We start from the raw sequence: 25,671 nt of genomic DNA, 5'->3' as shown, positions 1-25,671 counted from the left end.
TAGATACCCTCATGCATGTGAGACAGCTACATGCACACGGATATCCAGGACAGCGTTGTCACACTAGGAAGATACTGGAAGCAACCAAAATGATGATTGGGGGGTGATTAAATAAATGCAATAGATATAATTACTAGTATATCAATTCCATGAGGTCAGGAGGTTTTGTCAATTTTGTTTACTGCTGTATCTTCAGCTTCCAAAATAATGCCTGGTGCATGCTAGGTAATTACATAAATATTTGTTAAATAAATATGAAGCTGATATTGAATCATTTCACATATATATATATAACTTTTTTTTAAAATGGAGTCTCACTCTGTCACCCAGACTGGAGTGCAGTGGCACGATCTCAGCTCGCTGCAACCTCTGCCTCCTGGGTTCAAGAGATTCTCCTACCTCAGCCTCTCGAGTAGCTGGAATTACAGGCACGCGCCACTGCACCTGGCTAACTTTTGTATTTTTAGTAGAGACGGGGTTTCACCATGTTGGCCAGGCTGGTCTTGAACTCCTGACCTCAAGTGATCTGCCCACCTTGGCCTCCCAAAGTGCTGGGATTACAGGTGTGAGCCACTGCAACTGGCCCAAAAAATATTTTTAATTAAAACAACATCAAGATGCCAAGTAATGCAACTAATATATGTATATGTTTGTATATGATAAATAGATGCCTTTGGAAAGTAGGGTGACCAAGTGTCCAGGTTTGCCTGGGAGTGAGGGGTTTCCCAGGATGTGAGACTTTCAGTGCCAAAACTGGGAAAGTCCCGGGCAAAACAGGATGAGTCAATTGCCCTACTGGAAAGATTTTTTTTTTTTTTTCTGAGACGGAGTCTCACTCTCACCCAGGCTGGAGTGCAGTGGGACCATGTTGGCTCACTGCAACCTCCATCTCCTGGGTTCAAGCAATTCTCCTGCCTCAGCTTCCCGAGTAGCTGGGATTACAGGCGCCCACTACCACGCCCGGCTAATTTTTTTATATTTTTAGTAGAGACGGGATTTCACCATGTTGGCCAGGCTGGTCTCGAACTCCTGACCTCAGGTGATCCACCCGCCTCGGCCTCCCAAAGTTCTGGGATTACAGGCGTGAGCCACCGCGCCCGGCCTCCTGGGAAGATTTCTGAGAATCTGGTACCAATGGTTCCTATTAGAAAGGGAAAATGGCCCGGGTGTGGTGGGTCACGCCTGTAATCCCAGCACTTTGGGAGGCTAAGGCAGGTGGATCACTTGAACCTGGCGGTTTGAGACCAGCCTGGGAAACATGGCAAGACCCTGTCTCTATTTTATATGAAAAGAAACAAACAAACAACCAAAAAACAAAAGGGGAGCTAAGGGACTGGGTCTTAGGTTCTGGGCCTGGAGAAAGACTTCTCCTTCTGTTTCCTCTTGTGTTGTCTAAATATTTATATCAAGTTCATGCACCACTTTTTAATTAAAAATTCGGGACCAGGTGAGGTGGCTCACATCTGTAATCCCAGCACTTTGAGAGGCTAAGGCAATTGCCTGGAGCCCAGGAGTTCAAGACCACCCTGGGCAACATAGCGAGATCCCATCCCTACAAAAAATACAAAAAATATCTGGGCATAGGGGCATGCACATGTGGGCTCAGCACTTGGGGAGGCTGAGGAGGACTGCTTGACCCCAGGACGTTGAGGCTGCAATGAGCCATGATCGTGCTATTGCACTCCAGCCTGGGTGACTTTTTTTTCTCTTAAAAAAAGAAAAAATAAACAATGATGCATTAGGAACAGTTAAGATGAATCGGAAGTAACTCCAGCCCTCAAATCCTGTAACTCTCAGGCGTCACAGTTCTATCAGCCTCAGTCCACATGTAAAATTTATCGCTATACTTGTCTAAGTTAGGCATAATTTACCCCATCATGTATTGCTACATTTTTAAACCTGTGGGCAGATAATTTCATCTTGATTTCAGCCGGTTCTTCAAGATTGCCAAATTGCTGAGCGCCAGGAAGAATTCCTACTGACACCACCAGGGGGCGTGTGAGCATCTCACAGACTCACCTGGCCCTGCGAAGAGAACACCGGCTCCTTTATTCTTTCCAGTTCTCTAAGTATTTCCTGCCTCTGCCCATCATGGCTTACTGTACATTGCCTGAAAACAAAAATTAAAAAAAAAAAAGAGTCTCAGCCTAAAAGGAGTCTTAACAGAGGAGACACTGGCATGTAAATATTCATTCAACCAATAACCCTATGTGCTAAGTATCCTGGTAAGTGTTGGAAATGTAACAGTGAATTATTCAGTCTCAAACAGGAAAGCCACGCGGGGATGATCACATAAAAATGCGGCCCCTGGCAGGGTGCAGCGGCTCAAGCCTGTAATCCCAACACTTTGGGAGGCAGAGGCCGGTGTATCACTTGAGGTCAGGAGTTTGAGACCAGCCTGGCCAACATGGTGAAACCCCGGTCTCTACCAAAAAAATACAAAAATTAGCCGGGTGTGGTGGCGCATGCCTGTTAATCCCAGCTACTAAGGAGGCTAAGGCAGGAGAATCGCTTGAACCCAGGAGGCAGAGGTTGCAGTGAGCCAAGACTGCGCCACTGCACTCCAGCCTGGGCGACAGAGTGAGAGCCTGTCTCAAAAAAAAAAAATTAAAAAAAAACTGCCTCCAGAAAATTGCATTTCATCAGTTATCCCACCAGCTCATAGCATTTTACAGTTTCTATTATATCAAGGGTCAGCCACATAATGAGGTAAAAACATAACGATCTCATAATATCTGACAAGAACTACAACCAAATAATGAATACTAACAAGAAGACATTGAAATAGGGGATTTGAATCCACCTTCATCTACAATAAACTGCACCTCATGTGTATATTGTGACTTGAGACATTGGCTAAGGATAGAAGAAAGTCATCACAATTAACAAGACATTTCAAAACTAAGCATTCACATAGAAGTAGAATTTCCGGGTCATTTCGTAAATGTGTGTTTAATTTTTTTTGTTTTGTTTGTTTGTTTGTTTGTTTTGTTTTGTTTGTTTGTTTTTGAGATGGAGTCTTGCTGTTGCCCAGGCTGGAATGCAATGGCACGATCTCGGCTCACTGCAACTTCCGCCTCCTGGGTTCAAGCAATTCTTCCGCCCCAGCCTCCTGAGTAGCTGGGATTACAAACACCTGCCATCATGCCCGGCTAATTTTCGTATTTTTGTAGAGATGGGGTTTCACCATGTTGGCCAGGCTGGTCTTGAACTCCTGATCTCAGGTGATCTGCCCGCCTTGGCCTTTCAAAGTGCTGGGATTACAGGCATGAGCCACCGTGCCCGGCCAATGTGTGTTTAATTTTATTAGAAACTGCCAAACCAAGCCATTTTCCAACTATTTCCCATGACCACTAACAAGGTATGAGTTGCTTCACGTCCTCACCAACATTTGGTTGTCAGACACTTTTAGCCATTCTAGTGAGTGTGTAGTGGTACTGTGCAATTTTAGATTTCATAATGATTAATGACGTTGAGTACCTTTTCATTTGTTTATTGGCCATTTTGTATGTTTTACCTCTGTGAAGTGTCTGTCCAGATCTTCTGTTATTTATTTATTTATTTATTTATTTATTTATTTTGAGATGGAGTCTCACTTTGTTCCCAGGCTGGAGTGCAGTGGTACCATCTCGGCTCACTGCAACCTTTGCCTCCCGGTTCAAGTAATTCTTCTCCCTCAGCCTCCCTAGTAGCTGGGATTTCAGGTGTGTGCCACCACGTCCAGCTAATTTTTTTGTATTTTTAGTAGAGACAGGGTTTCACCATGTTGGCCAGGCTGGTCTCGAACTCCTTACATCAAATGATCCACCCAGATTGGCTTCCCAAAGTGCTGGAATTACAGGCATGAGCCACTGTGCCCAGCCACACCATTTTTTTTTTTTGAGACAGGGTCTTGCTCTGTTGCCCAGTCTGGAGTGCACGGATTCCAATGGTGTGATCGTGGCTCACTGCAACCTCCACCTCCTGGGTTCAAGCAATTCTCCTGCCTCAGCCTCCCGAGTACCTGAGATTTCAGGTGCGTGTCATGAGATCCAGCTATTTTTTTTTTTTTTGTATTTTTAGTAGAGACAGGGTTTCACCATGTTGGCCAGGCTGGTCTTGAACTCCTGACCTCAAGTGATCCACCCACCTCAGCCTCCCAAAGTGCTGGGATTACAGGTGTGAGCCACTGGCCTGGCCCCCCCAAAATTTTTTTATTGTGATAACATACATAACATAAAAATTGCCATTTTAACCACCATAAAGCATATACTTTAGTGGCAGTAATTACATTCACAATGTTGTGCAAACATCGCCTCTGTTTCCAAAATTTTTTCAGCAACCTAAACAGAAACTCCATCTATAAGAAATAGCTCCCCATTCCTCCCTCTCCAGCCACTGGTAACCTCTAATCCTTTTTCTGTCTCTATGAATTTGCCTATTACAGACATCTCATCTAAGTGGAATCACACAATATTTGTCCTTTTGTGACTGGCTTCTTTCACTTAACATAATATTTTTAAGGTTTATCCATGATGTAGCATTGGAATTTCCTCACTTTTTAAGGCTGAATAATATTCCATTGCATGGATGTACCACATTTTGTTTATTCATTCATCTGTCAGCAAACACTTGGGTCGTTTCTAGCTTTTGGCTAATGTGAATAATACTGCAATGAACATTGATGTACAAGTGTCTGTTTTGAGTCCTTATTTTCAATTCTTTCAGGCATATGCCTAGGAGCAGAATTGCTGAGTCATATGGTCATTCTGTATTTAACTTTTTGAGGAACTGCCAGACTGTTCTATACAGTGGCTGCACCATTTTACATTCCCACCAGCAAGTACGAGTATTCCATTCTTTACATCATTGCCAACATTTGTTATTTTCCTTTTCAAAAACATTTTATTATAGCCACCCTAGAGGGTTTGAAGTGGAATCTCACTGTGGTTTTGATTTACATTTCCCTAAAGATTAGTGATGACACACATCTTTTCACATGCTTATTGGCCATCTGTGTATCTTCTTTGGAGAAATGTCTATTCAAGTCCTTTGCCCATTTTTAATTTTATTTATTTATTTATTTTGAGATAGAATCTCACTCTGTTGCCCAGACTGGAGTGCAATGGTGAGATCTTGGCTCACTGCAACCTCCACCTCCTAGGTTCACATGATTCTCTCACCTCAGCCTCCCAAGTAGCTGGGATTACAGGGGCCTGCCACTACACCCAGCTAATTTTTGTATTTAAAAAAAAAAAATTATTATTTTTTTTCAGACAGAGTTTCACTGTTGTCACCCAGGCTGGAGTGCAATGGCGAAATCTCGACTCACTGCAGCCTCCGCCTCCTGGGTTCAAGCGATTCTCCTGCCTCAGCCTCCCAAGTAACTGGGATTACAGGCACATGCCACCATGCCTGGCTAATTTTTGTATTTTTAGTAGAGACGGGGTTTCACTATGTTGGCCAGACTGGTCTCGAACTCCCAAACTCAGGTGATCCACACACCTTGGCTTCCCAAAGTGCTGGGATTACAGGCATGATCCACTGCTCCTGGTGTATTTTTAGTAGAGATGGAGTTTCACCATGTTGGCCAGGCTGGTCTTGAACTCCCGACCTCAGGTGATCCTCCTGCCTCGGCCTCCCAAAGTGCTGGGATTACAGGTGTGAGCCACTGTGCCCGGCCAACTTTTGTATTTTTAGTAGAGATGGGATTTTGCCATGATGGCCAGGCTGGTCTTGAACTCTTGAGCTCAAATGATCTACCCCCCTTGGCTTCCGAAAGTGCTGGGATTACAGGTGTGAGCCACCATGCCCAGCCACCTTTGCCCATTTTTAAATTGGGTTGTCTATTTGTTGTTGAGTTATAGAAATTCTTCATATATTCTGGATATTATACAATTCTACACTTTTTTTAACTTATTTTTTTTTTTAGAGACAGGGTCTCACTCTGTTGCTGAGGCTGGAGTGCAGTGGTGCCATCACAGTTCACTGTAACCTCAAACTCTTGGGCTCAAGAGATTCTCCCACCTCAGCCTCCCCAGTAGCTAGGACTATGGGCTCATGCTACGTGTCTACCTAATTTTTAAAATTTTTTGGAGAGATGGGGCTTTACTATGTAGCCTAGACTGGTCTCCAACTTCTGGCCTCAAGCAATCCTCCAGTTTCACCCTCTCAAAGCATTGGGATTACATGCGTGAGCCATGGCCCCTAGTCAAAATCCTACTCTTTTGAGCAGCATAAATGCAAGGTGTCAAGGCCTGACCATAATGGCATAAGTCCCATTATGTTCCCCATTGGTCTGAGGCTGACTCTACACCCCAGCCTGGCAAGCCCTGTGACTGAGTCAGTCATATCTAGCTTGTGTTGAATGCTCACTCTGCACTTGGCATTGTATATTATTAGCTCATTTAATCTCTCAATAATCCTCAGGGGTACTATTAATCCCATTTTACTGATAAGGAAATAGAGGCAGTCCCAGAGAGGTTAGTTAGCTTGTCCAAGGTCACACAGATGGAAAGCGGCAGGGCTAGGATCTGAACTTAAGCCTTTCGGCTCCAGAGCCTACTTCGACTTCTGGTCTAGGGATAATGTTGCTATGTAATAAGGACAACCTGTGTGTGGCTTTCCTTTGCTTGCTTCAAGGGAGAGGGAAGGACAAAGATGTTTGCTTCCAGCAAGCCGTCTTCTAAGACCCAATACTTTTTTTTTTTTTTTTTGCGATGGAGTCTCGCTCTGTTGCCCAGGCTGGAGTGCAGTGGTGCAATCTCGGCTCACTACAACCTCCGCCTCCTGGTTCAAGCAATTCTCCTGCCTCAGCCTCCCAAGTAGCTGAGATTACAGGCATGCGCCACCATGCCCGGCTAATTTTAGTATTTTTACTAGAGATGGTGTTTCACTATGTTGGCCAGGCTGGTCTGGAACTCCTGACCTCAAGTGATCCGCCTGCCTTGGCCTCCCAAAGTGCTGGGATTACACAAGTGAGCCACTGTGCCCAGCCCTGAAACCCAGTACTTTAAGAGACTGTTATAGTACACACTGGGGCTCGTAACTTTGGGGTTACTGTTTTCAGGAGCAATTAAGAATCATAAGGAAGAAATGCTGAGTTGCCCACATCCAGTCCCATGAAGTGTGTCTCCTTGGAGCTGGGCTGGGCTGGGTGGATCCCACTAACAACAGCCCTCTGCCAGCTGCCTCACCTTTGGACTCGTGGGTTGCTCCTGCTGCAGACATGAAGACTTTAAAGCGATTGGCAGTTGGGTTTATATTTAGGGAAAAGGGGGAAGAAAGCCGTTCTTACTGATTGTGAAGAAGCTTGACAGCGCCAGCTTTCAGTTCAAGACGTGCCATCTTTAGAGTTACAAACCTCCCCCAAACCCTGCCTCCACCCGTGGGAGGCCAGGATGAATTCTGAGCTTTGGGAGCCAGACAGAATCTGTAGCACCCAGCAAATTCATGTGGGACAACAAGAATCCTAATCGTGGATAACATTTGCTGCAGGATCACTGCCTTCCAGGCACTGGGGGAACTTCTTTGCACATGTTATCCCATTCAATATGCAAAATAACCTTATGAAGAAGATACTATGATCAGTTCCATTTTACAGGTGGGGAAACTGAGGCTTAGAAAGATGATGAGGCTGGGCACAGTGGCTCACGCCTGTAATCCCAGCACTTTGGGAGGCCAAGGCGGGTGGATTGCTTGAACTCAGGAGTTTGAGACCAGCCTGGGCAACATGAATAAATCCTGTCTCTACAAAAAATACAAGGGCATGGTGGCGCACGCCTGTAGTCCCAGTTACTTGGGAGGCTGAGGTAGGAGGATCGCTTAAGCCTGGGAGGTGGAGGTTGCAGTGAGCCAAGATGGCACCACTGCACTCTAGCCTGGGCGACAGAGAGAGACCCTGTCTCAATAAATAAATAAATAAATAAATAAATAAATAAATAAATATGATGTCTCAGGCAGTCTGACTCCATGTCATAACCCTGAAGATAAGCTGTCTGACAACACAATTAAATTATGCTCTTAGATCAGAGTGAGGATCCTGAAAAGAAAACAGTATGGGAAGTAAGAGCTAGTAGTTAGCAAAACTGTATCATTTCATTCAATCAAGAGAAATGTAATAAATGTAATAAGCAGCCACTGTGGATAAAGTGCTTCTCTAGGCTTTAAAACATATAAAAAGATTGATTAATGATAGCTAATGCTAATTGAGTAATTAACATGTTATCATGTCACAAGGACTATCTCATTTAACCTGTATTTTGGTAGGTACTATCGTTACCTGTAGCACCAACCAGCTCGACTGCCTGTCGTTCCTCACCCATCCTTAGTGCAGGGTGCAGACCTGGCACCCAGGGCCAAACACAGCCTCAGCCACGCTCCTGTGATAACCATGGTATTGACTGGTCCAATTGCAGTGTTGCTTACAACTAATTCATCACAACCAGTTATAGATTTGTTTCTTCTCCATTCCCATTGCTTCACTTGACTAGCCTAAAAAATAAAAAATAAAACATGGTTGTTGTTGTTGTTTTTGAGACAGAGTCTCGCTCTGTCACCCAGGCTGGAGTGCAATGGTACAATCTCAGCTCCCTGCAACCTCCACCTTCTGGGTTCAAGTAATTCTCCTGCCTCAGCCTCCCAAGTAGCTGGGATTACAAGCACCCACCATCATGCCCAGCTAATTTTGTTTTGTATTTTTCTAGAGATGGGGTTTCACCATGTTGACCAGGCTCCTGACCTCAGATGATCTACCTGCCTCGGCCTCCCAAAGTGCTGGGATTACAGGCATGAGCCACCATGCCTGGCTGAAGCATGATATTTTATGTTTAGCATTAGTATGGGCTCATAACTTCTCTCCTCACAATTAAGTTATTATAATCTGTTATTATTATTTATTTTGATACTCACATTGCCCCATATCTGGCCAATAGGGACCCTCCATCCTGGCTTTTGTGTGCTTTCAACACGTCCCATCATTCTTTGGGCACTTCCTACTTTCTGGCTCAATAACATGTTCCAACCTCATGTTGTAATTTCCCTGACCTACCCCTGGGAATCAGCCATTTCTCCAGGAAGCCCTGGTTCCATGGACTAAGATCTGGTTAGTCTTAGTCTACGTGCTTGTTGCTACAGGTGTGCCATTTCTTCTAGGCCCTCTCAACAGGTAGAAACAGGAGGTATATTTACAAATATTGTTTATAATTAAGAAATTTTATTTAAAAATCTGGATTCCAGGCTGGACGCAGTGGCTGGTGCCTGTAATCCCAGCACTTTGGTGGGTCGAAGTGGGAGGATCACCTGAGGCTAGGAGTTTGAGACCACCCTGGGCAACACAGCAAGATCCCATGTCTTCAGAAAATAATTAACTGGGCATGATGGCATGAGCCTGTAGTCCCAGCTGTGTGGGAGGCTGGGGTGGGAGGATCCCTTGAGTCCAGAAGTTTGAGGTTGCAGTGAGCCATGATCATGCCACTGTACTCCAGTCTGGATGACAGATCAAGACCTTATCTTTAAATAAATAAATAAACAAACAATCTGGATCTCTAACTCCTCTCCAAAAATCAGAGTATCTGGTCATGCCTGGTGAGCGGGGATCTTGGCCACAAGTCGCTGAAGCATGGAAGGAATTCAACAATATTTGTTTTCTCACTGAAGTACTTATTGGATGCCTACTGTGAGCCAGGTACCATGTTGGATTACGTTACTCATTTCTGGTCCTACGCAGTGTGAGGCTATAGTACTCTAGTACCTCGTATTTGCCCACATTATGTGCTTGCAGGTAGCTGAGTTTGTGTTTTTGTTTTTTGTTTTTGTTTTTGCTTTTTTGAGACAGGGTCTCCCTCTGTGTCCCAGGCTAGAGTGCAGTAGCGTGATCTTGGCTCACTGCCACCTCCGCCTCCCAGATTTAAGCGATTCTCCAGCCTCAGCCTCCTGAGTAGCTGGGACCACAGGTGGGCACTACTACAGGCTGGCTAATTTTTGTGGTTTTAGTACAGATGGGGTTTCACTGTATTGGTCAGGCTGGTCTCAAACTCTGGGCCTCAGGAGATCCGCCTGCCTCGGCCTCCCAAATTGCTGGGATTACAGGCTTGTGCCACTGAGCCCAGCCACAGGTAGCCGAGTTTTTGATCTCAGGTCCTTGCCTTTGATTGCTCCCTTTACTCCAGCTGGAAGGAAAGCTGGACAGCCTCACAGGTCCAGGTCACTCAAAGCCCAGCTCAAATGCTACTTCCTCCTGGAGGCTATCCTTCATTTACCCTGTCAGAGGTCACTTCTCCATGCTCTAAGCTCTATACCCCTCTCATATCATTTACCATCTTCTATCCTGAATTCTAGGGTTTTATTAATCCTACTCCTATGTTATGAATATTCTCTTTCTGTTAAGGAGGCTGGATGCTCTGTGAGGGCAGGAACTGTGTCTGTCTCACTCACAGTTATGCCCTTTAAACCTAACATCAGGCTGGGCATGGTGACTCATGCCTGTAATCCCAGCACCTTGGGAAGCCAAGGTGGGAGGATCACTTGAGCCCAGGAGTTTGAGAGCAGCCTTGGCAAAATTGCGAGACCCTCCCTCTACAAAACAGTTAACAAAATTAGCCAGATGTGGTGGTGTGCAACTGTGGTCCCCGCCACTCAGGAGGCTAAGGTGGGAGGATCGCTTGAGCCTAGGAGGTTGAGGCTGCAGTGAGCTATGATCATGCCACTACACTCCAGACAGGGTGACAGAGTGAGAGACCCTGTCTCAATTAAAAAAAAAAAAATCTGACATCAAACTTGGCACATGGTAGGTATTCAGTGAAAATTCTGGTCAGAAACAAATTATGTTGAACAACCTATTGCATGCTAGGTAGTGCATATATGTCAGGTAGTAGTAATATAATTGTGAACAAAACAGACATAGTTTTGTCCTCATGGAGTTCACTGACTTCTGGGGGAGAAAGATATTAATACAGATCACATAAATGTGTGTTTGTGGAATGAAAGACAGATATCTGTATCTGTGTTCCTGTCCCCAGTTGACTTTTTTTGTTTTGTTTTTTTGAGACAGAGTCTCACTCTGTAGCCCAGGCTGGAGTGCAGCGGTGCCATCTCGGTTCACTGCAACCTCTGCCTCCCAGGTTCATGCCATTCTCCTGCCTCAGCCTCCCGAGTAGCTGGGACTACAGGCGCCCGCTACCGCGCCCGCTACCACACCCGGCTAATTTTTGTATTTTTAGTAGAGACAGGGTTTCACCGTGTTAGCCAGGATGGTCTCGACCTCTTGACCTCGTGATTTGCCCACCTCGGCCTCCCAAAGTGCTGGGATTACAGGCTTAAGCCACCGCGCCCGGCCATGCATCACCCTTTTTAAGTGATCCACAGTATTTGTTAGTATGGATATACCATTACCCCAGTGATGGAGATTTAAATATTTCCTATTACTGCTTTTGCATTAGAAACAATGATGCAACAGGTCTCTTTGGGCACAGTGTATGTTTCTCTAGCAGATTTTGAGAAATCCAATTGCTGGGTCATGGGGTAGCTTTTCTGTTTTGCTTTTTGTTCTATACTCCTCTGTATTGTTGGAATCATGTATTACTTTGGTGATGGAAAAAAAAACTAAAAAATAGAAAGAGGTAGGTAGATTGTTCGTGTTGTTGGCTCTTCGGAAGTAGAAGTGCCTAATCATTGTCACGTGACCCTTACATAATCTGCTAATCATTATATAATAAAGTCGGGAAAGGACGCTCCTGTCATTTCTACATCACCAAGTAGAGAAATCACAAGCCTTCAACTGTGTTTAAAAGATGAGAAACATGGCCGGACACAGTGGCTCACGCCTGTAATCCCAGCACTTTGGGAGGCCGAGGTGGGCGGATCACGAGGTCAAGAGATGGAGACCATCCTGACCACCTTGGTGAAACCCCGTCTCTACTAAAAATACAAAAAATTAGCCAGGCGTGGTGGCGCGTGCCGGTAGTCCCAGCTACTCCGGAGGCTGAGGCAGGAGAATGGCGTGAACCCAGGAGGCGGAGCTTGCAGTGATCTGAGATCGTGCCACTGCACTCCAGCCTGGGTGACAGAGCGAGACTCCGTCTCAAAAAAACAACAACAAAAAAAACTGAGAAATGTGACTGTCTTTGGAGACTTTGGGTCTTTTCTGATAGTAGATACCACCAAGTTTCGATGACCAGGGTTTCCTACTGGTAAAGCCCTTCTTCAAAATCTTTGTTTCTCTTTTGCCTGTCACAGACCCACAGAGCTGGAGGGGACTTTTTTAAGCAGCCCCACGTGAAAATGCAATATTGTAAGAGCTACCAAACCAGAGTGCTGAGTTGCTGTAAGAGGCAGACTTAAGGTGGGACAGTTTGTCTCAGATGGAATTCCTGTGAACATCATCACATTGCAGATAATTAAGAGAGGAGCTTAAACATGAGCTGATAAAGAACACAGGGACCTTGAGCGGTGCTCAGGCAACGACAGGTAAACACAGTAATGCTACTGTTTGGACAGCAGATTGCTGGTTCTCCAAACGTTTCCCAGTATTGTGTCACTGACTCATCACACAAGCCCCACCGGTTTTAGCTGGGGTCACCAAGACTCAGAGTGAGAATCCTACAATCAATGAACATCTGTTGTGTGCCTCCTTATCAGACATGTGCAGAGCTCGGGGGGAAATAGATGAATAAGAAGCTCAGGGTCTGGTGGGGATGTCAGATTATATATATATATAGTTTATCCGAAAGTGCTGGGATTACAGGCGTGAGCCGCCGTGCCCGGCTTTTTTTTTTTTTTTTTTTTTAAGAGACGTGGCCTCGTTATGTTGCCCAGGTTGGTCTCGAACACCTGGGAGCAAGCCATCCTCTCGCCTCAGCCTCCCGACTAGCTGGGACTACAGTCGCGTGCCACCACGCCTGGCTTTATTATTTAATATTACAGGTTAGAAAGCTGAGGCTCAGAGAGGTTAGGTAACTTGTCCAAGGTCACACAGCTAGTAAGTGGCAAAACTAAAAATAGAACCCACGCTCTTAACCGCCGCCCACGGCCCGTAACACCCGCAGCCCTAGCAAGGCTGGATTCCAATCACGCGTGATTTCAGCATCTCACTGGCTCTCTTTGAGCCTCGGTACTTCTGTCCGTAAAATGGGGGCGAGGGATCCGACCGTCAGCCCCTGCTTGCTTGTGCGGAGTCATGAGTACAGCTCGTGGATCATGATAAGTGGCAGGTCCGGGAAGTGGAGGCCGAGTTCACGCAGTCAGCACTCATAGCTCCCAGCTCCCGGCTCCGGAGCGGTTTCCATGACAACCCGGCCAGCCACCATCCCTAGGCCGAGCGGCTTGCGTCACGTCCGGCCTGTTTACTTCCGGGTCCCAGTCTCAGACGCAGCGATGGCTCGTTAGGCTCCAAAGTGCGGTTCCGCCGGTTTCGTCCTCGCTCTTCGGCCTTCCGCTTTGTCCTCCGCCTCTGGGTTGTAGTCTCCGTCGGCCGCGGGCATCGACCGCTTCCCGGAGCCAGCGCGCAGCCGTGGTCCACCCTCTCTTCGGGCCCGCCTCCTGGTGACATCATTTCCGGGCCGAGTGTTTCCGGGTCGCTGCTGGCCCCCGGGTACTGGTCTCAGTACCCCTGCAGCCGGCCGGAGAGGCTAGAGCCCGACGGGGCCCGGCTCCGGCGGCAGCCGCGCCTCTCGCTTGCTTCCCTCGGCCGGGCCGTCCTCGGCGGCAGTGTCAGGGTGAGTGACGGGCGGCCGCGGGCGGAAACTGCCTTCGGGGCTTCCCCAGGCGGAGGGGGCGCCAGACAGCGGCAGGGCTCGGCTGGCCCGGGAGCGGGGTACCCTCACGGCAGGCAGGACTACAGGTGGGCCCGCTGTTTCGGCGCTCCCGGGACCCCCAGCCTATCCTCAGGATCCCCATTCTCCCGGGAGCTGCCTCGCAGGCTCCTGGGACCCGCCGAGGGTGGCTCAGGGCCGCTCAAGAGGAACACCCCTCTTCGGCGACTGGCCAAACAGGAGGACACCCCAATTTCGCCACGAGGCAGTTACCGCGCAGGGGTTCCCAGTTCAGGCTCTGGCGGCACACCTGGGTTTATACTCACTGTGTGACCTTGGATAAGTCACTTCATCTTAAGAGCCTCAGTTGCCTATTTAAGTGATTGAACCTGGTTGCTAGGGCTGGAGTGGAGATGGAATGAGATCATGCAGGGCCTCTGGCATACAGCAGGCGTCCAATAAGTGATAGTTCCTGTTAGTTCATTCAATTCACGAACCCGTAGGGGGGGCCAGAATTTGAGACGGGGCTGTTTTTCACAACTGACGTGGCCCCCCGAGGCTGTAGGAATGACCGAGCTGGGACTTAGCAGCCGCCAGCTTCTGTCCCCTGCAGGGAGGGAAACAGCTTCCTTCAGAGCTTCTCCGAGAGAGGCAGCTGCCACTAGGGAAGCTTCTTTCAGCACCGCTGAGGTTATTTTCAGAGGTTTGGAAGGACTCTGTGTGAATTTCTTTGGAATCTAGTAGGAGTGTGGGGACCTTCTGGTGTTTCACAGCCAGTGGAAGGTGCCTTGGATGTTTCTCGGAGCCTCTTGCTTGGAACGAGTGCATTGGTGTGGGTGGGGAGGTGGAGGGGGTTGAACTGACTTCCCCGTCTCCTGTTTGGAGGCTGATGGAGCTAGACCAGGGATGTGTAAACCTGTGGACAGGGGCAGTGCACAGACCAAAATAGCTCTGCCTGTGCAGAGAGGGGGCGCCTTCAAATGCTGCTTGGGGAACATTTCTGCTTGAATGGGCCAGCTGAGGTAAAGCCAAGCTAATGCTTAGCTACTCGGAATCACTTCACTTCCATGCAGTGGGACTCTAAACAGATACAGCTTTCCTCTTAGATGTTCAAAAAATAACTAAAGAAGCCACTGCCTCCCTGACTGTGCAGTATCTCTTTTTCCATTGACTTGCTTTTCAAGAAGGTACCTAGATTTTGGGTGCAGGAGGTGCTGACTGGAGCCGTTGACTCTGGGCACCTGCCTGTCTCTGTGTTCAGGATATTCACAGTGCTGTTTTTTTGTTTTTTGGGGTTTTTTTTGTTTTTTTTTTTTCCACGAGACTGGCACGGCTTGGCGTTCCAATCCTTGGGTTGCTTGGAGAAATTAACAGCTTCTGTCGCTGGGCTGTCTCGGTCTCCTGTAACCACGATGTTTTTGCAGAGAGCGTATTTTGTTGTTCTTGCAGAGTGCTGGGAATGAATTGCTGGCTCTGTGCTCAGAAAAAACACCAGCTATGACCAGCTACAAGGCATCTTGTATTCTCAGAAAATGTTTTCGGCAGGGATGATGTCAGCTGCTTCATCACTGGCCGATGTCTCTGACCAGCCTCTTTCCTTGGCCCTTGAGCTTACATCATATAGAGATTAGCTCTCCTAGCCCCATTCGGTGTGGGAAGATGGGAATTTTGCTACTACAGGAATTTTTGTAACTCAACTCTGCTTGCGCCGCCATAAGGCATTCTAACTTAGCCAGACACTTTCGAGTAGAGCTGTCCAGCAGATGCAGCAGGATGGCTTTGCAAGAGTCGGAGTTTTGGCGTTAGACCTAGGTTCAGAGCTCAGATCCACTTCTTCCTAGCCTTACGACTTACGGTAAGTGAGTTGGCCTCTCCGAGCCTCAGTTTCCTCTTTAACCTTGGATCTATCCTGTGGATTTCGTTGGTTTTCACAGAGCAGTTAGCAGAGGGATGCCACACAGTAATCCCTTGGTAAATGGTACTGATGTAACAATAAATGAGTGAGGTAAATTGGAGAAAGCCCAGGCATCAAGGGCCTCCCAACAAGAGTTCAGATTCCAGCTCTGACCCTTTCAAACTCTGTTGGGCAGGTTGTTTTAATGGGAGAGCCTGTTTTCCTTATAGAGTTGTGAGGATTAAATGGGATGATGTAGGTAAAGTGGGAAGCCCAATGCTTAGCACATAGTAGAACCTCAGTAATTGTTAGTCTCTTTCTTTCCTTTCCTTATTGACTGATTGAGACAAGGTCTTGCTCTGTCACCCAGGCCGGAGTGCAGTGGTGCCATCATAGCTCACTGCAGCCTCAAACTCCTGGGCTCAGTGGATCCCCCCACCTCAGACTCCCAAGTAGCTAAGACTACAGGTGCGTGTCACCACACCCACCTAATTTTTTTTTTGTAGAGACGGAGTCTAACTATGTTGTCCAGGCTTGTCTTGCCCTTAATTATCTTTTAGCTTTTACTTTCTTCCGCCTTTTCCCTCACCTACCCAGGTTGGTTTGAGATTTGTTTTAGATAGGCTTCCTGTCCTTATTGTGAGTATTTTGAACATCAGCTGGGCTGTTTGGATCCCTTTCCTTTATTTATTGTTTTTCAGCAACAAACAAGGGTGTGGACTGTGGTGCGATTATAGAGCAGCAGACGCTGAGCCGAGCTTGAGACTGGCTGACTTTGTAAAAAATCAGTCTCTTTGAGTTCAAGGCTGACTTCCTTGGAGAAAAATTACAGCAGTATTCGGAAGCTTAATGTCTCTGTGTTTGAATGGTTCTCAGACTACCAAAAAACAGACCCTGGGGCCAGAGGCGTGATGGCAGCTTCTCTTAGATAAGTCAAGAATGGTAAATGCATGTGTGACTATCCTCTCCAGTGGTGCAATACATTTATTTATGTAGAGATGGAGTTTTTGCTCTGTTGCCCAGGCTGGAGTGCAATGGCACGATCTCAGCTCACTGCAACCTCTCCCTCCTGGGTTCACGCCATTCTCCTGCCTCAGCCTCCTGAGTAGCTGGGATTACAGGTGTTCGCCCAGCTAATTTTTGTATTTTTAGTAGAGGCGGGGTTTCGCTATGTTGGCCAGTCTAGTCTCAAACTCCCAATCTCAGGCGATCCACCCACCTTGGCCTCCCAGAGTTGTAGGATTACAGGCATGAGCCACCGCGCCTGGCCTATATTTTTATTTTTTAAGAGAATATACATTTTAAATTGTTTATTTTTTTATGGACAGAACAGTATGAAGTTAGAGCACATACCTACTTTGATACTAGGTGGTATGCTCTTCCAGCTAGAGCTGCAGGCAGGATGTGTCTCCTTTATTGCTGTCCTCTACCTGTCCCACCCATCCCCATTCCCCGACTGGGTCCAGCTCAGGCAGAGGGTGGGGGCTGCAGAAATGCTTGCTGGACCTGGGAATCGTGGGGTGGTGAGAGGAATACAGGTTCCAAGTCAGAAGGCCAGGCTTGGATTATCAGGTCCATCATCTGCTAACCTTGAGCTACTTGTCGTACCTCATGCCATCTTTCTGAGCCCGTTTCTTTGCTCTCCAGCTGATCTCCCAGGATTCTTGGGAGGTACCAATGAGAAACTAAAGTGATGGCATCGTGAATGCAGACATCCTTTGCAGCATCCATTTCTCTTTTTTTCTTTTCTTTTTCTTTTTCTTTTTTTTTTTAGAGACGGAGTCTCGCTCTGTTGACCAGGCTGGAGTGCAATGGGGCGATCTCGGCTCACTGCAGCCTCCGCCTCCTGGGTTCTAGCAATTCTCCTGCCTCAGCCTCCCGAGTAGCTGTGATTACAGGTGCATGCTGCCACACCCGTCTAATTTTTTTTTTTAATTTTGGTAGAGACGGGGTTTCACTGTGTTGCCCAGGCTGGTCTCGAACTCCTGAGCTCAGGCAATCCACCTGCCTCGGCCTCCCAAAGTGCTAAGATTACAGGCGTGAGCCACCGTGCCTGGCTGCAGCATCCATTTCACCTACTTTATCAAGCACAGGCAGGCTCTGTGTTAGGCATCGTGGTGAACAACACAGACATGGTCCTTGCCTTTATGGAGCTTACCACGAGCTTACCAGCTTACCAGGGAGGGTGAGGGGTGGACAAAGAGAGGAAGCTAATAAATGAATGAAGTTGATAGTTTCAGATTGTGGTTATCGTAGGAGAATGTGACAATGTGGAACTGGGAAGGTGAGATAGGGTGGTACCTCTAGAGGCTGATGTTTGAGCTGAGGCCTGAATGATGAGAATCTTCATGAGGCAGAATTTTATCCCAAGTGGATTTTGTTTTCTTTTGTAAAGACAGGGTATTGCTATGTTGCCCAGGCTGGTCTCGAACTCCTGGCCTTGAGCAATCCTCCTGCCTTGGCCTTCCAAAGTTCAGGGATTACAGGCGTGAGCCCCCGCACCTGGCCCCTAAGTGGATGTGTTTGCCTCCTGTACTCCTCAGCCTTATTTGTCGCTGTAGCACTGGGCTCCCTCAGCAGTGCAGTGTGTTGGAGACAGTGGCCTCTCTGTGTCCCTAGTTTTGCTACACATCCCACCTCTCACCGCACCATTAGTACTCCCAGGAGTCTCCTCCTGGGGACAAAATCCGTGGAGGAGCCAGACTACTGGCTCTTTGAGATGAGGATGATTTTGTTGACCTCCTGATAGTTGCTGGGCTCGTAGGACCTTCCTAGCTGAACACAGGTCTGCTAAAGGAGTCCCCCACATGCCAGGCCCAGTCCTGCTGCAGCTTCTCTCAGCCCCTTGCTGTCTCCCACACTCAGCAGACATGAAGCACACAGGTCACCTTACTGAGCAAGATGGTCACAGGCCTGCACCCACGGAGCTTCTGGGCAGGAGCAGCAGGACCAGAGCATGTGAAAATGCACATCTACCACCCAGTCAGAGGTATTTGCCCCACTCAGAGAAGGCCTGTCCACTTAGGGGTACAGCAACTTCAGACAACAGCAATGGCCATCAAGGACTTCCCCGAGCCGGCTCTCTGAGCAGCTTCATATTCCATCCTGCATAATCCTCTCGCCAGCTCTGGACAGAGGCGCTATTATTAACCCCGTTTTATAGGAGAAAACCGACACCCAGGGAGGTGGAGCAATTTGCCCAAGTAACCTGGAGAAGCAGCCCTGGCCTTGCTTGCAGGTGCCTGGCCTTGGACCCCGTGTCCGTGACCCTGCGCTTGTTGTCTCCCCTGGCCCTGGCAGTGTCCCTCCATTAATCCGGATTCGCTCCCAGCATTGTGGTGACAAGAATATTGCTGGATCTGTGCCTGTTCTACTAACAAGTGGCTAAGCAGATGACAAGATTGTATAAAGCCTGTGTCCCAGCTCAGAACATTCTATCCTCTCCCAACAGGGGGCTGTCAAGCGCTCTGGTGATAAAGGGGCCGCAGGTTGTCAAAGGCCGGTAACAGCACTCCAGGGGCCGGTAGCCACGGTGGCCTCTTTTGAAAATTGTAAATAAGACCGTATCTCTCTCCCCTCGCTGTAAACTCTTCAGTGGCTTCACGTGGCTCTTTGTATAAAATATCGAATTCTGAACGTGCTCTTGCGGCCTTGGGGCTGAGGGTCCCGCTGATGCTGGCATCTGCCTCTCCTCATGCCCCTGCCCTCGTGGCCTCGGCCTCACTGGCTGCAGTTCTGTTACTGTTCCAGGCTTCCTGCCTCAGGAAAGCAGGGTGTGGTGGGTAAGGGCATGGACTTTGGAGCCAGATTGCCTGGGTTCTGAGCTCAGCTTCTCTGCCTCCTGAGAGTTCTATAACCTTGGACAGTTTCTTTTTCTTAAAAATTTTTTTGTATTTTTGTAGAGACGTGGTTTCACCGTGTTTCCCAGGCTGGTCTCGAGGTCCTGGACTCAAGCCATCCTCCCCCGTCAGCCTCCCAAAGTTCAGGAATTACAGGTGTGAGCCACTGTGCCTGGCCTACCTTGAGCAGTTTCTAATGTCTGTGTCTCAGTTTGCACATGGTCCACTGGGGCTGCCTGTAGCGTCTCTCTCCTAGGATTGTTTAAGAAGAAAAAGTGAGGCTGGGTATGGGGGCTCACACCTGTAATCCTGGCACTTTGGGAGGCCGAGGCTGGTGGATCACTTGAGGTCAGGAGTTTGAGACCAGCCTGGCCAACATGGTGAAACCCCATCTTGACTAAAAATACAAAAATTAACCAGGCGTGGTGGCAGGTGCCTGTAATCCCAGCTACTTGGGAGGCTGAGGCAGGAGAATCGCTTGAACCTGGGAGGCGGAGGTTGCAGTGAGCTGAGATCACGCCACTGCACTCCAGCCTGGGCTACAGAGCAAGGATCCGTCTCAAAAAAAAAGTAAGCGAGTTAGTGTGTGTGAAGCTCGTCACATGTCTGGAGCCTCTGGTACTATTAGCTCAGGGCCTTCCTCTACTGCGACTCCTTCCCCGGCCTCTTGGCCTGGCAAACTCCTCATCCTTCAGGTCTGTTGCTGTCTCAAGAGGGCTTTCCTAAACTCGCCCTTCCCCAACGAAACCAGGACAGGAGCCCCTGCTGTACTCACCCGAATTTCTCTTTCAGGAATATTAATCGTATTTTTCATTTGTGAGCACAACAAAGTCAAGGTCCATCTCTCTCTGGCCTCTGTTGTAACCCTGCTTGTAGTACATGCTCTGTAGTGTGCTGCTGGGGTCCAGTGTAGCCCAGGCCAGTTCTGCTGTTCATTTTGCCTCAGCGACCTGAAGCCGAAGCGCGACCGTATCGAGGAATGACATGCTTCTTGTTCCCCTCCTTCCAGAGCACTCCGCTGGTCCAGGCAGCAACATGTCCATGCTTTTAGTGATGTCCCTGCCTCTAATCCAGAAGCCATGGAGGAGATAAGGTAGCCCCCCTCGATCGGATGGGGAAGCCCAGTTCAATGGATACTAAATTCAAGGATGACTTATTTCGGAAGTACGTGCAGTTCCATGAGAGCAAAGTGGATGCCACCACCAGCAGGCAGCGGCCTGGCAGCGATGAGTGCCTGCGGGTGGCAGCCTCGACCCTGCTCAGCCTGCACAAGGTGGATCCCTTTTATCGATTCCGGCTGATCCAGTTCTACGAGGTGGTGGAGAGCTCCTTGCGCTCGCTCAGCTCCTCCAGCCTGCGGGCTCTGCACGGCGCCTTCAGCATGCTGGAGACGGTGGGCATCAACCTCTTCCTCTACCCGTGGAAGAAGGAATTCAGAAGCATCAAGGTGAGGTCCTGGAGCAGCCTCCATACAGGCCCTCCTTCTCTCTTCCTGCCCCTGGCAGTCCCTCCTGAGAGGCTATGCCAGTCTGATCCCGTCCATCCTCTGCTCTCAGATCCTTCCGGGCTCCGAACCTTCCCCGTCTCTCCAGCATCACCTCTGAACCGTTTCTGGCCTGGCTGCCACACCTTAAGCAGAGAAGCTGGGAAGGCAGGGGCAGCCAGGTTATGCAGGGTCTTGTGGCCCAGGGCAAGGCTTGGATTTGTTCTGAGTAGGCGGGGAAGGAGGCAGTGTGGGATCTGGCTTGCATCTGAAGAGGGTCATTCTGGCTGTGGTATGGGAAGTAGGCTGTAGAGGGGTGGGGGGAGGTGGGAGGGATGGGGAGAGCAGTTAGGAAGCTTCTCAGCGGTCCCAGCAAGCTGAGGGGTGTTCTGTACTAAGTGGGAACAGTAGAGGAGGAGGGGGAATTGAGAGAGGGATCCTGAATCAGACCACGCGGGGGATGGCACAGGAGAGCTGTCACCTAGCCAGGCTTCTTCATTCTGCCATGGGAGGAGTGGTAATCAAGAGAGGGGATGGCACAGGAGAGCTGTCACCTAGCCAGGCCCTTCAGTCTGCCGTGTTACTCAGCCCCTCATGGAAATACCAGAGAGGAATGTTCTGATTGTCATCGCGTTCTGCCTGTAATCTGGCCCCTTTATTCAGCCATGTTTGCCCAGGCTCCCTCTTCATATGGAGTAGAGTCTTCATGCCCCACTAGGAAGCGAGAGGTTTTGCTTCCTGTGTTTAAGAAAGTAGCTGCTGCCAGGCGCGGTGGCTCACACCTGTAATCCCAGCACACTGGGAGGCCGAGGCGGGCGGATCACGAGGTCAGGAGTTTGAGACCAGCTTGACCAGCACGGTGAAACCCTGCCTCTACTAAAAACAGAAAAATTAGCTGGGCGTGTTGGCGGGCGCCTGTAATCCCAGCTACTCAGGAGGCTGAGGCAGGAGAATCGCTTGAACCCAGGAGGCGGAGGTTGCAGTGAGCCAAGATCCCGACACTGCACTCCAGCCTGGGTGACAGAGCGAGACTCCATCTCAAAAAAAAAAAAGGAGCTGCTGGGTCATTTCCTTGCACAATTCCTGAGTGCTTAGCAAGCCCCAGCCCCTGCATCTTCTGCCTCCCGCAGGGTGAGGCTGTCGAGATCCTTCCCTGCCCTGCCCTCTCCCCGCCGCCCCACTTCAGAGCTGGACATCCTTTGCTTTGACATAGTCTCTGTCTTGTGTCTCTGACAGAAAACCCCACCTTTCTTTTCTACTCCCTCCCTTCTAGACCTACACGGGCCCTTTTGTTTATTATGTCAAGTCGACATTACTGGAAGAGGACATCCGAGCCATCCTGAGCTGCATGGGCTACACACCTGAGCTGGGCACTGCATACAAGCTCAGAGAGCTCGTGGAGACCCTCCAGGTGAAGATGGTCTCCTTTGAGCTCTTTCTGGCCAAAGTCGAGTGTGAGCAGATGCTAGAAATCCACTCACAAGTGAAGGACAAGGGCTACTCCGAGCTGGACATTGTGAGCGAGCGCAAGAGCAGTGCAGAGGATGTGCGCGGCTGCTCGGACGCCCTGCGGCGGCGGGCGGAGGGCCGGGAGCACCTGACGGCCTCCATGTCACGAGTGGCACTCCAGAAGTCGGCCAGCGAGCGGGCGGCCAAGGACTACTACAAGCCCCGCGTGACCAAGCCCTCGAGGTCAGTGGATGCCTATGACAGCTACTGGGAGAGCCGGAAGCCACCCCTGAAGGCCTCATTGAGTCTTCGGAAGGAGCCTGTGGCAACGGATGTGGGGGACGACCTCAAGGATGAGATCATCCGCCCATCCCCTTCGCTGCTGACCATGGCCAGCTCCCCCCACGGCAGCCCGGATGTGCTTCCACCCGCCTCCCCCAGCAACGGCCCGGCCCTGCTGCGCGGTACCTACTTCTCCACTCAGGATGACGTGGATCTGTACACAGACTCTGAACCCAGGGCCACCTACCGTCGGCAGGATGCTCTGCGGCCGGATGTGTGGCTGCTCAGAAACGATGCCCACTCCCTCTACCACAAGCGCTCGCCCCCTGCCAAAGAGTCCGCCCTCTCCAAGTGCCAAAGCTGCGGGCTGTCCTGCAGCTCCTCCCTCTGCCAGCGCTGTGACAGCCTGCTCACCTGTCCTCCAGCTTCCAAGCCCAGCGCCTTCCCCAGCAAGGCCTCCACTCATGACAGCCTGGCCCATGGGGCATCTCTGCGGGAGAAGTACCCAGGCCAGACTCAGGGCCTCGACCGCCTCCCGCACCTTCACTCCAAATCCAAGCCCTCCACCACGCCCACTTCCCGCTGTGGCTTCTGCAACCGCCCAGGCGCCACCAACACCTGCACCCAGTGTTCAAAAGTCTCATGTGACGCCTGCCTCAGCGCTTACCATTATGACCCCTGCTACAAAAAGAGTGAGCTGCACAAGTTCATGCCCAACAACCAGCTGAACTACAAGTCCACCCAGCTCTCCCATCTCGTGTACAGATAGACCGGCCTCGCCCCTTCCAGCTCCAAGGGCTACATCAACCGACCTTTCGGGTTTCACGGTGAAGAAGTACTAACGCATTGATCTCAGAGGCGGAGGCCTGCACTTGACCATGTAGGTGGCAGAGATCGTGGGCTGGCTGTGTCCACGTGGGAGTTCACTTAGCGACTCAGATGTCTCAACCAATGGCTGCTTTGTTGTCTGACAAGGGAGAAGGTGGCACTTCCGTTCAGATTCATTTTGCTAATCTCTCCACTCCCTGTTCAGTTGGTTCTTTTTTTGGGGTTTGGTTTTGTTTTGTTGTTTTGTTTTTTCCTTTAAAGAGGATTTCTGTCTCTGGGACCCTCGCCGCACCTACCCCTCCCATTGCAAAGCCAACTTGGACTGGGAAGGGCCCTTCAGGTCACCAAACATCCACCTGGAGCGGCGAGCTAGAGGCCTGTTGGCTTGTGAAATGAGCCCTCCTGCCACACGGGGCCTCTCCCAAAGGCTCATCCCTTGGCCGCCCCCTTCCTAAACACAAGGATCCCCAGCTGGACTCCCCACCCCCTGGCTTCCCCACCTCTCCAGGTGTCAAAGGTGAACCGAGTCCAGTATTAGCTGAATGTCATTTCGTACACCACAGCTCAGTCAGCCCATGGCCTTCGTGAACTTTGCTCCAACACACTGATGTGTGGGCTTCCCACAGCAGGACTGACTTCCCCCTTTCTGTTGTTTGCACATGCCCCTCTTACTGTACTGTCAATAGATACTTTTGAGATTTATTTTTAAATAAATATTCAACTTGCTGTGTGTTTCAACGTGGTTAAAAAAATGAATTATGTAGCTATTTATTAAATGCCCTGGGTTCTTTAGTCTTCCAAGGGAGGGCCTCGCGCCCATTCGTGTTGTATCCTCCACTCACTACGGCCCGAGGGGAGAGGAGAGTTTGGGGCAGGGAGGAACAGACATGAAGCCTCCTTTTCTTGAGCTGGTGGAGAGCCACTGTCTTCCCTGCAGTAACTATCTATACACCTACCTCCAGTGTGCACTTAGGGGGTGAGCGCGGGTGTCGAGGTCTGTGTGCCTGCAGACTGCTAACCTAGTGACAATTCAGGGACCTCACCTGTCGGACCTATAGCTTGCTGAGCAGGAACCTTGCACTTCACACTTCTTGAGTCTCGTTTCAGAAGGAAAATCATTTGGGATTCCTACTGCCCCTCCATCTCAATCCTCTTCTCTTCACCAGTTTCCAGGACTCATCTGCAACATTTGCAATCTTTTTGCACTAAAAGTGGGCAGGAGTTGGCATGTGCCCATCAGACAGACGGCTCCTCAGATGCTCAGCTAAGCCTAAGCGCTTCCAAGCCTGAAGGCCCCTTCAGCTTCTCATGTGAATTACCAACCCCTGGATTTTCCTTGTGGGGGTACAAGAGCAGGAGTGGGGCAAGAGTTTGAAAATAAAGCCGCTTCCTTGTGAACTAACTATATTTTAGCCATAACTGTTTGTGATGTACACAATGTTAAGGGATTTATATGCAGTGGGCTTTTCTGGGAGAAAGTTATTCAGCTCTTGAGCAAGTTTAAGTCTGGCTGAATCCTGAGGCCACTGTGAAATTGCTGATGTTCTTCCAACTCAGTTGAGTGATTTTAAGGTTTTCCAAATCTTCTATGGCTCTCTTTTTAATATATATATATATATATATCTGGTAGATCACATGTAGATGTACAGTGTGTATATTAAGCTGAATTTCAACCAACTTTATTACTAAGACCAGCCTAGCAGGGCATTCATCTTTGATGTTCTTCCTTTTCACATTTCAGAATCGGCAATGCCTGGCCCACTCCTGAGAGCTCTAGTTTTCTAGTTTTCCATTTCCAGATTGCGCCAGCATTACAGTAACTAACTCTTTCTAACCAACCGTGATGCCACGTAACTTACCCTATGGACAAAAGCAGGAATGACTAACACATCCTAGGAGGGAAAGTCCAGTGTACCTGTCATCACGGACGCACTGTGGTCACAGACTGGAATATGAAATACTACAGCCCTGCTCCCAGGTGTGCATCTTACTGGATGAGGTTGCTGTGATTGAGATAGTTAAATACATGCTAATTTAAAAATGCAGATGTTTTGCATTTGATTTCTACCAAGAGTTGAAATGTTGAGAGATGATTAAAAATAATAATAATAAAGTGTCTTCCATTGTTAAATGAAGTGTTTGGGGTTTTATGTCCCCTGGCCCTGCTTT

General features: G+C 49.0%; 1 protein-coding gene and 1 long non-coding RNA gene across 3 annotated transcripts; one reads left to right on the top strand and one right to left on the bottom strand.

The window, feature by feature from the left end:
• Positions 1–329: 329 nt before the first annotated feature.
• Positions 330–13,526, bottom strand: LOC130541072 (uncharacterized). The gene is made up of 3 exons (XR_008955116.1): positions 12,986–13,526; positions 8,261–8,472; positions 330–2,110 (listed from the first exon to the last, which is right to left on the bottom strand). It is a non-coding gene; the product is annotated as an uncharacterized LOC130541072 (long non-coding RNA).
• SPATA2 (spermatogenesis associated 2) lies at positions 11,963–25,633 on the top strand. Of its 2 annotated transcripts, none has more exons than XM_003809257.7 (3): positions 11,963–13,691; positions 20,470–20,907; positions 22,217–25,633. In XM_003809257.7, the coding sequence occupies exons 2-3, from the start codon at positions 20,572–20,574 to the stop codon at positions 23,441–23,443; spliced, it is 1,563 nt and encodes a 520-aa protein (XP_003809305.1). In that variant the 5' UTR covers positions 11,963–13,691; positions 20,470–20,571; the 3' UTR covers positions 23,444–25,633. The 2 variants fall into 2 exon arrangements, with proteins under 2 accessions (XP_003809305.1, XP_034802792.1); XM_034946901.3 differs by lacking the exon at positions 11,963–13,691 and adding an exon at positions 13,793–15,582.
• The last annotated feature ends 38 nt before the right edge of the window (positions 25,634–25,671 follow it).

This window comes from Pan paniscus, chromosome 21 (genome assembly GCF_029289425.2).
Source record: "Pan paniscus chromosome 21, NHGRI_mPanPan1-v2.0_pri, whole genome shotgun sequence".
Classification (NCBI taxonomy): domain Eukaryota; kingdom Metazoa; phylum Chordata; class Mammalia; order Primates; family Hominidae; genus Pan; species Pan paniscus.
The sequence above is the reverse complement of the archived record's forward strand: the minus strand, read 5'-3'. Positions and strand labels throughout refer to the sequence as shown.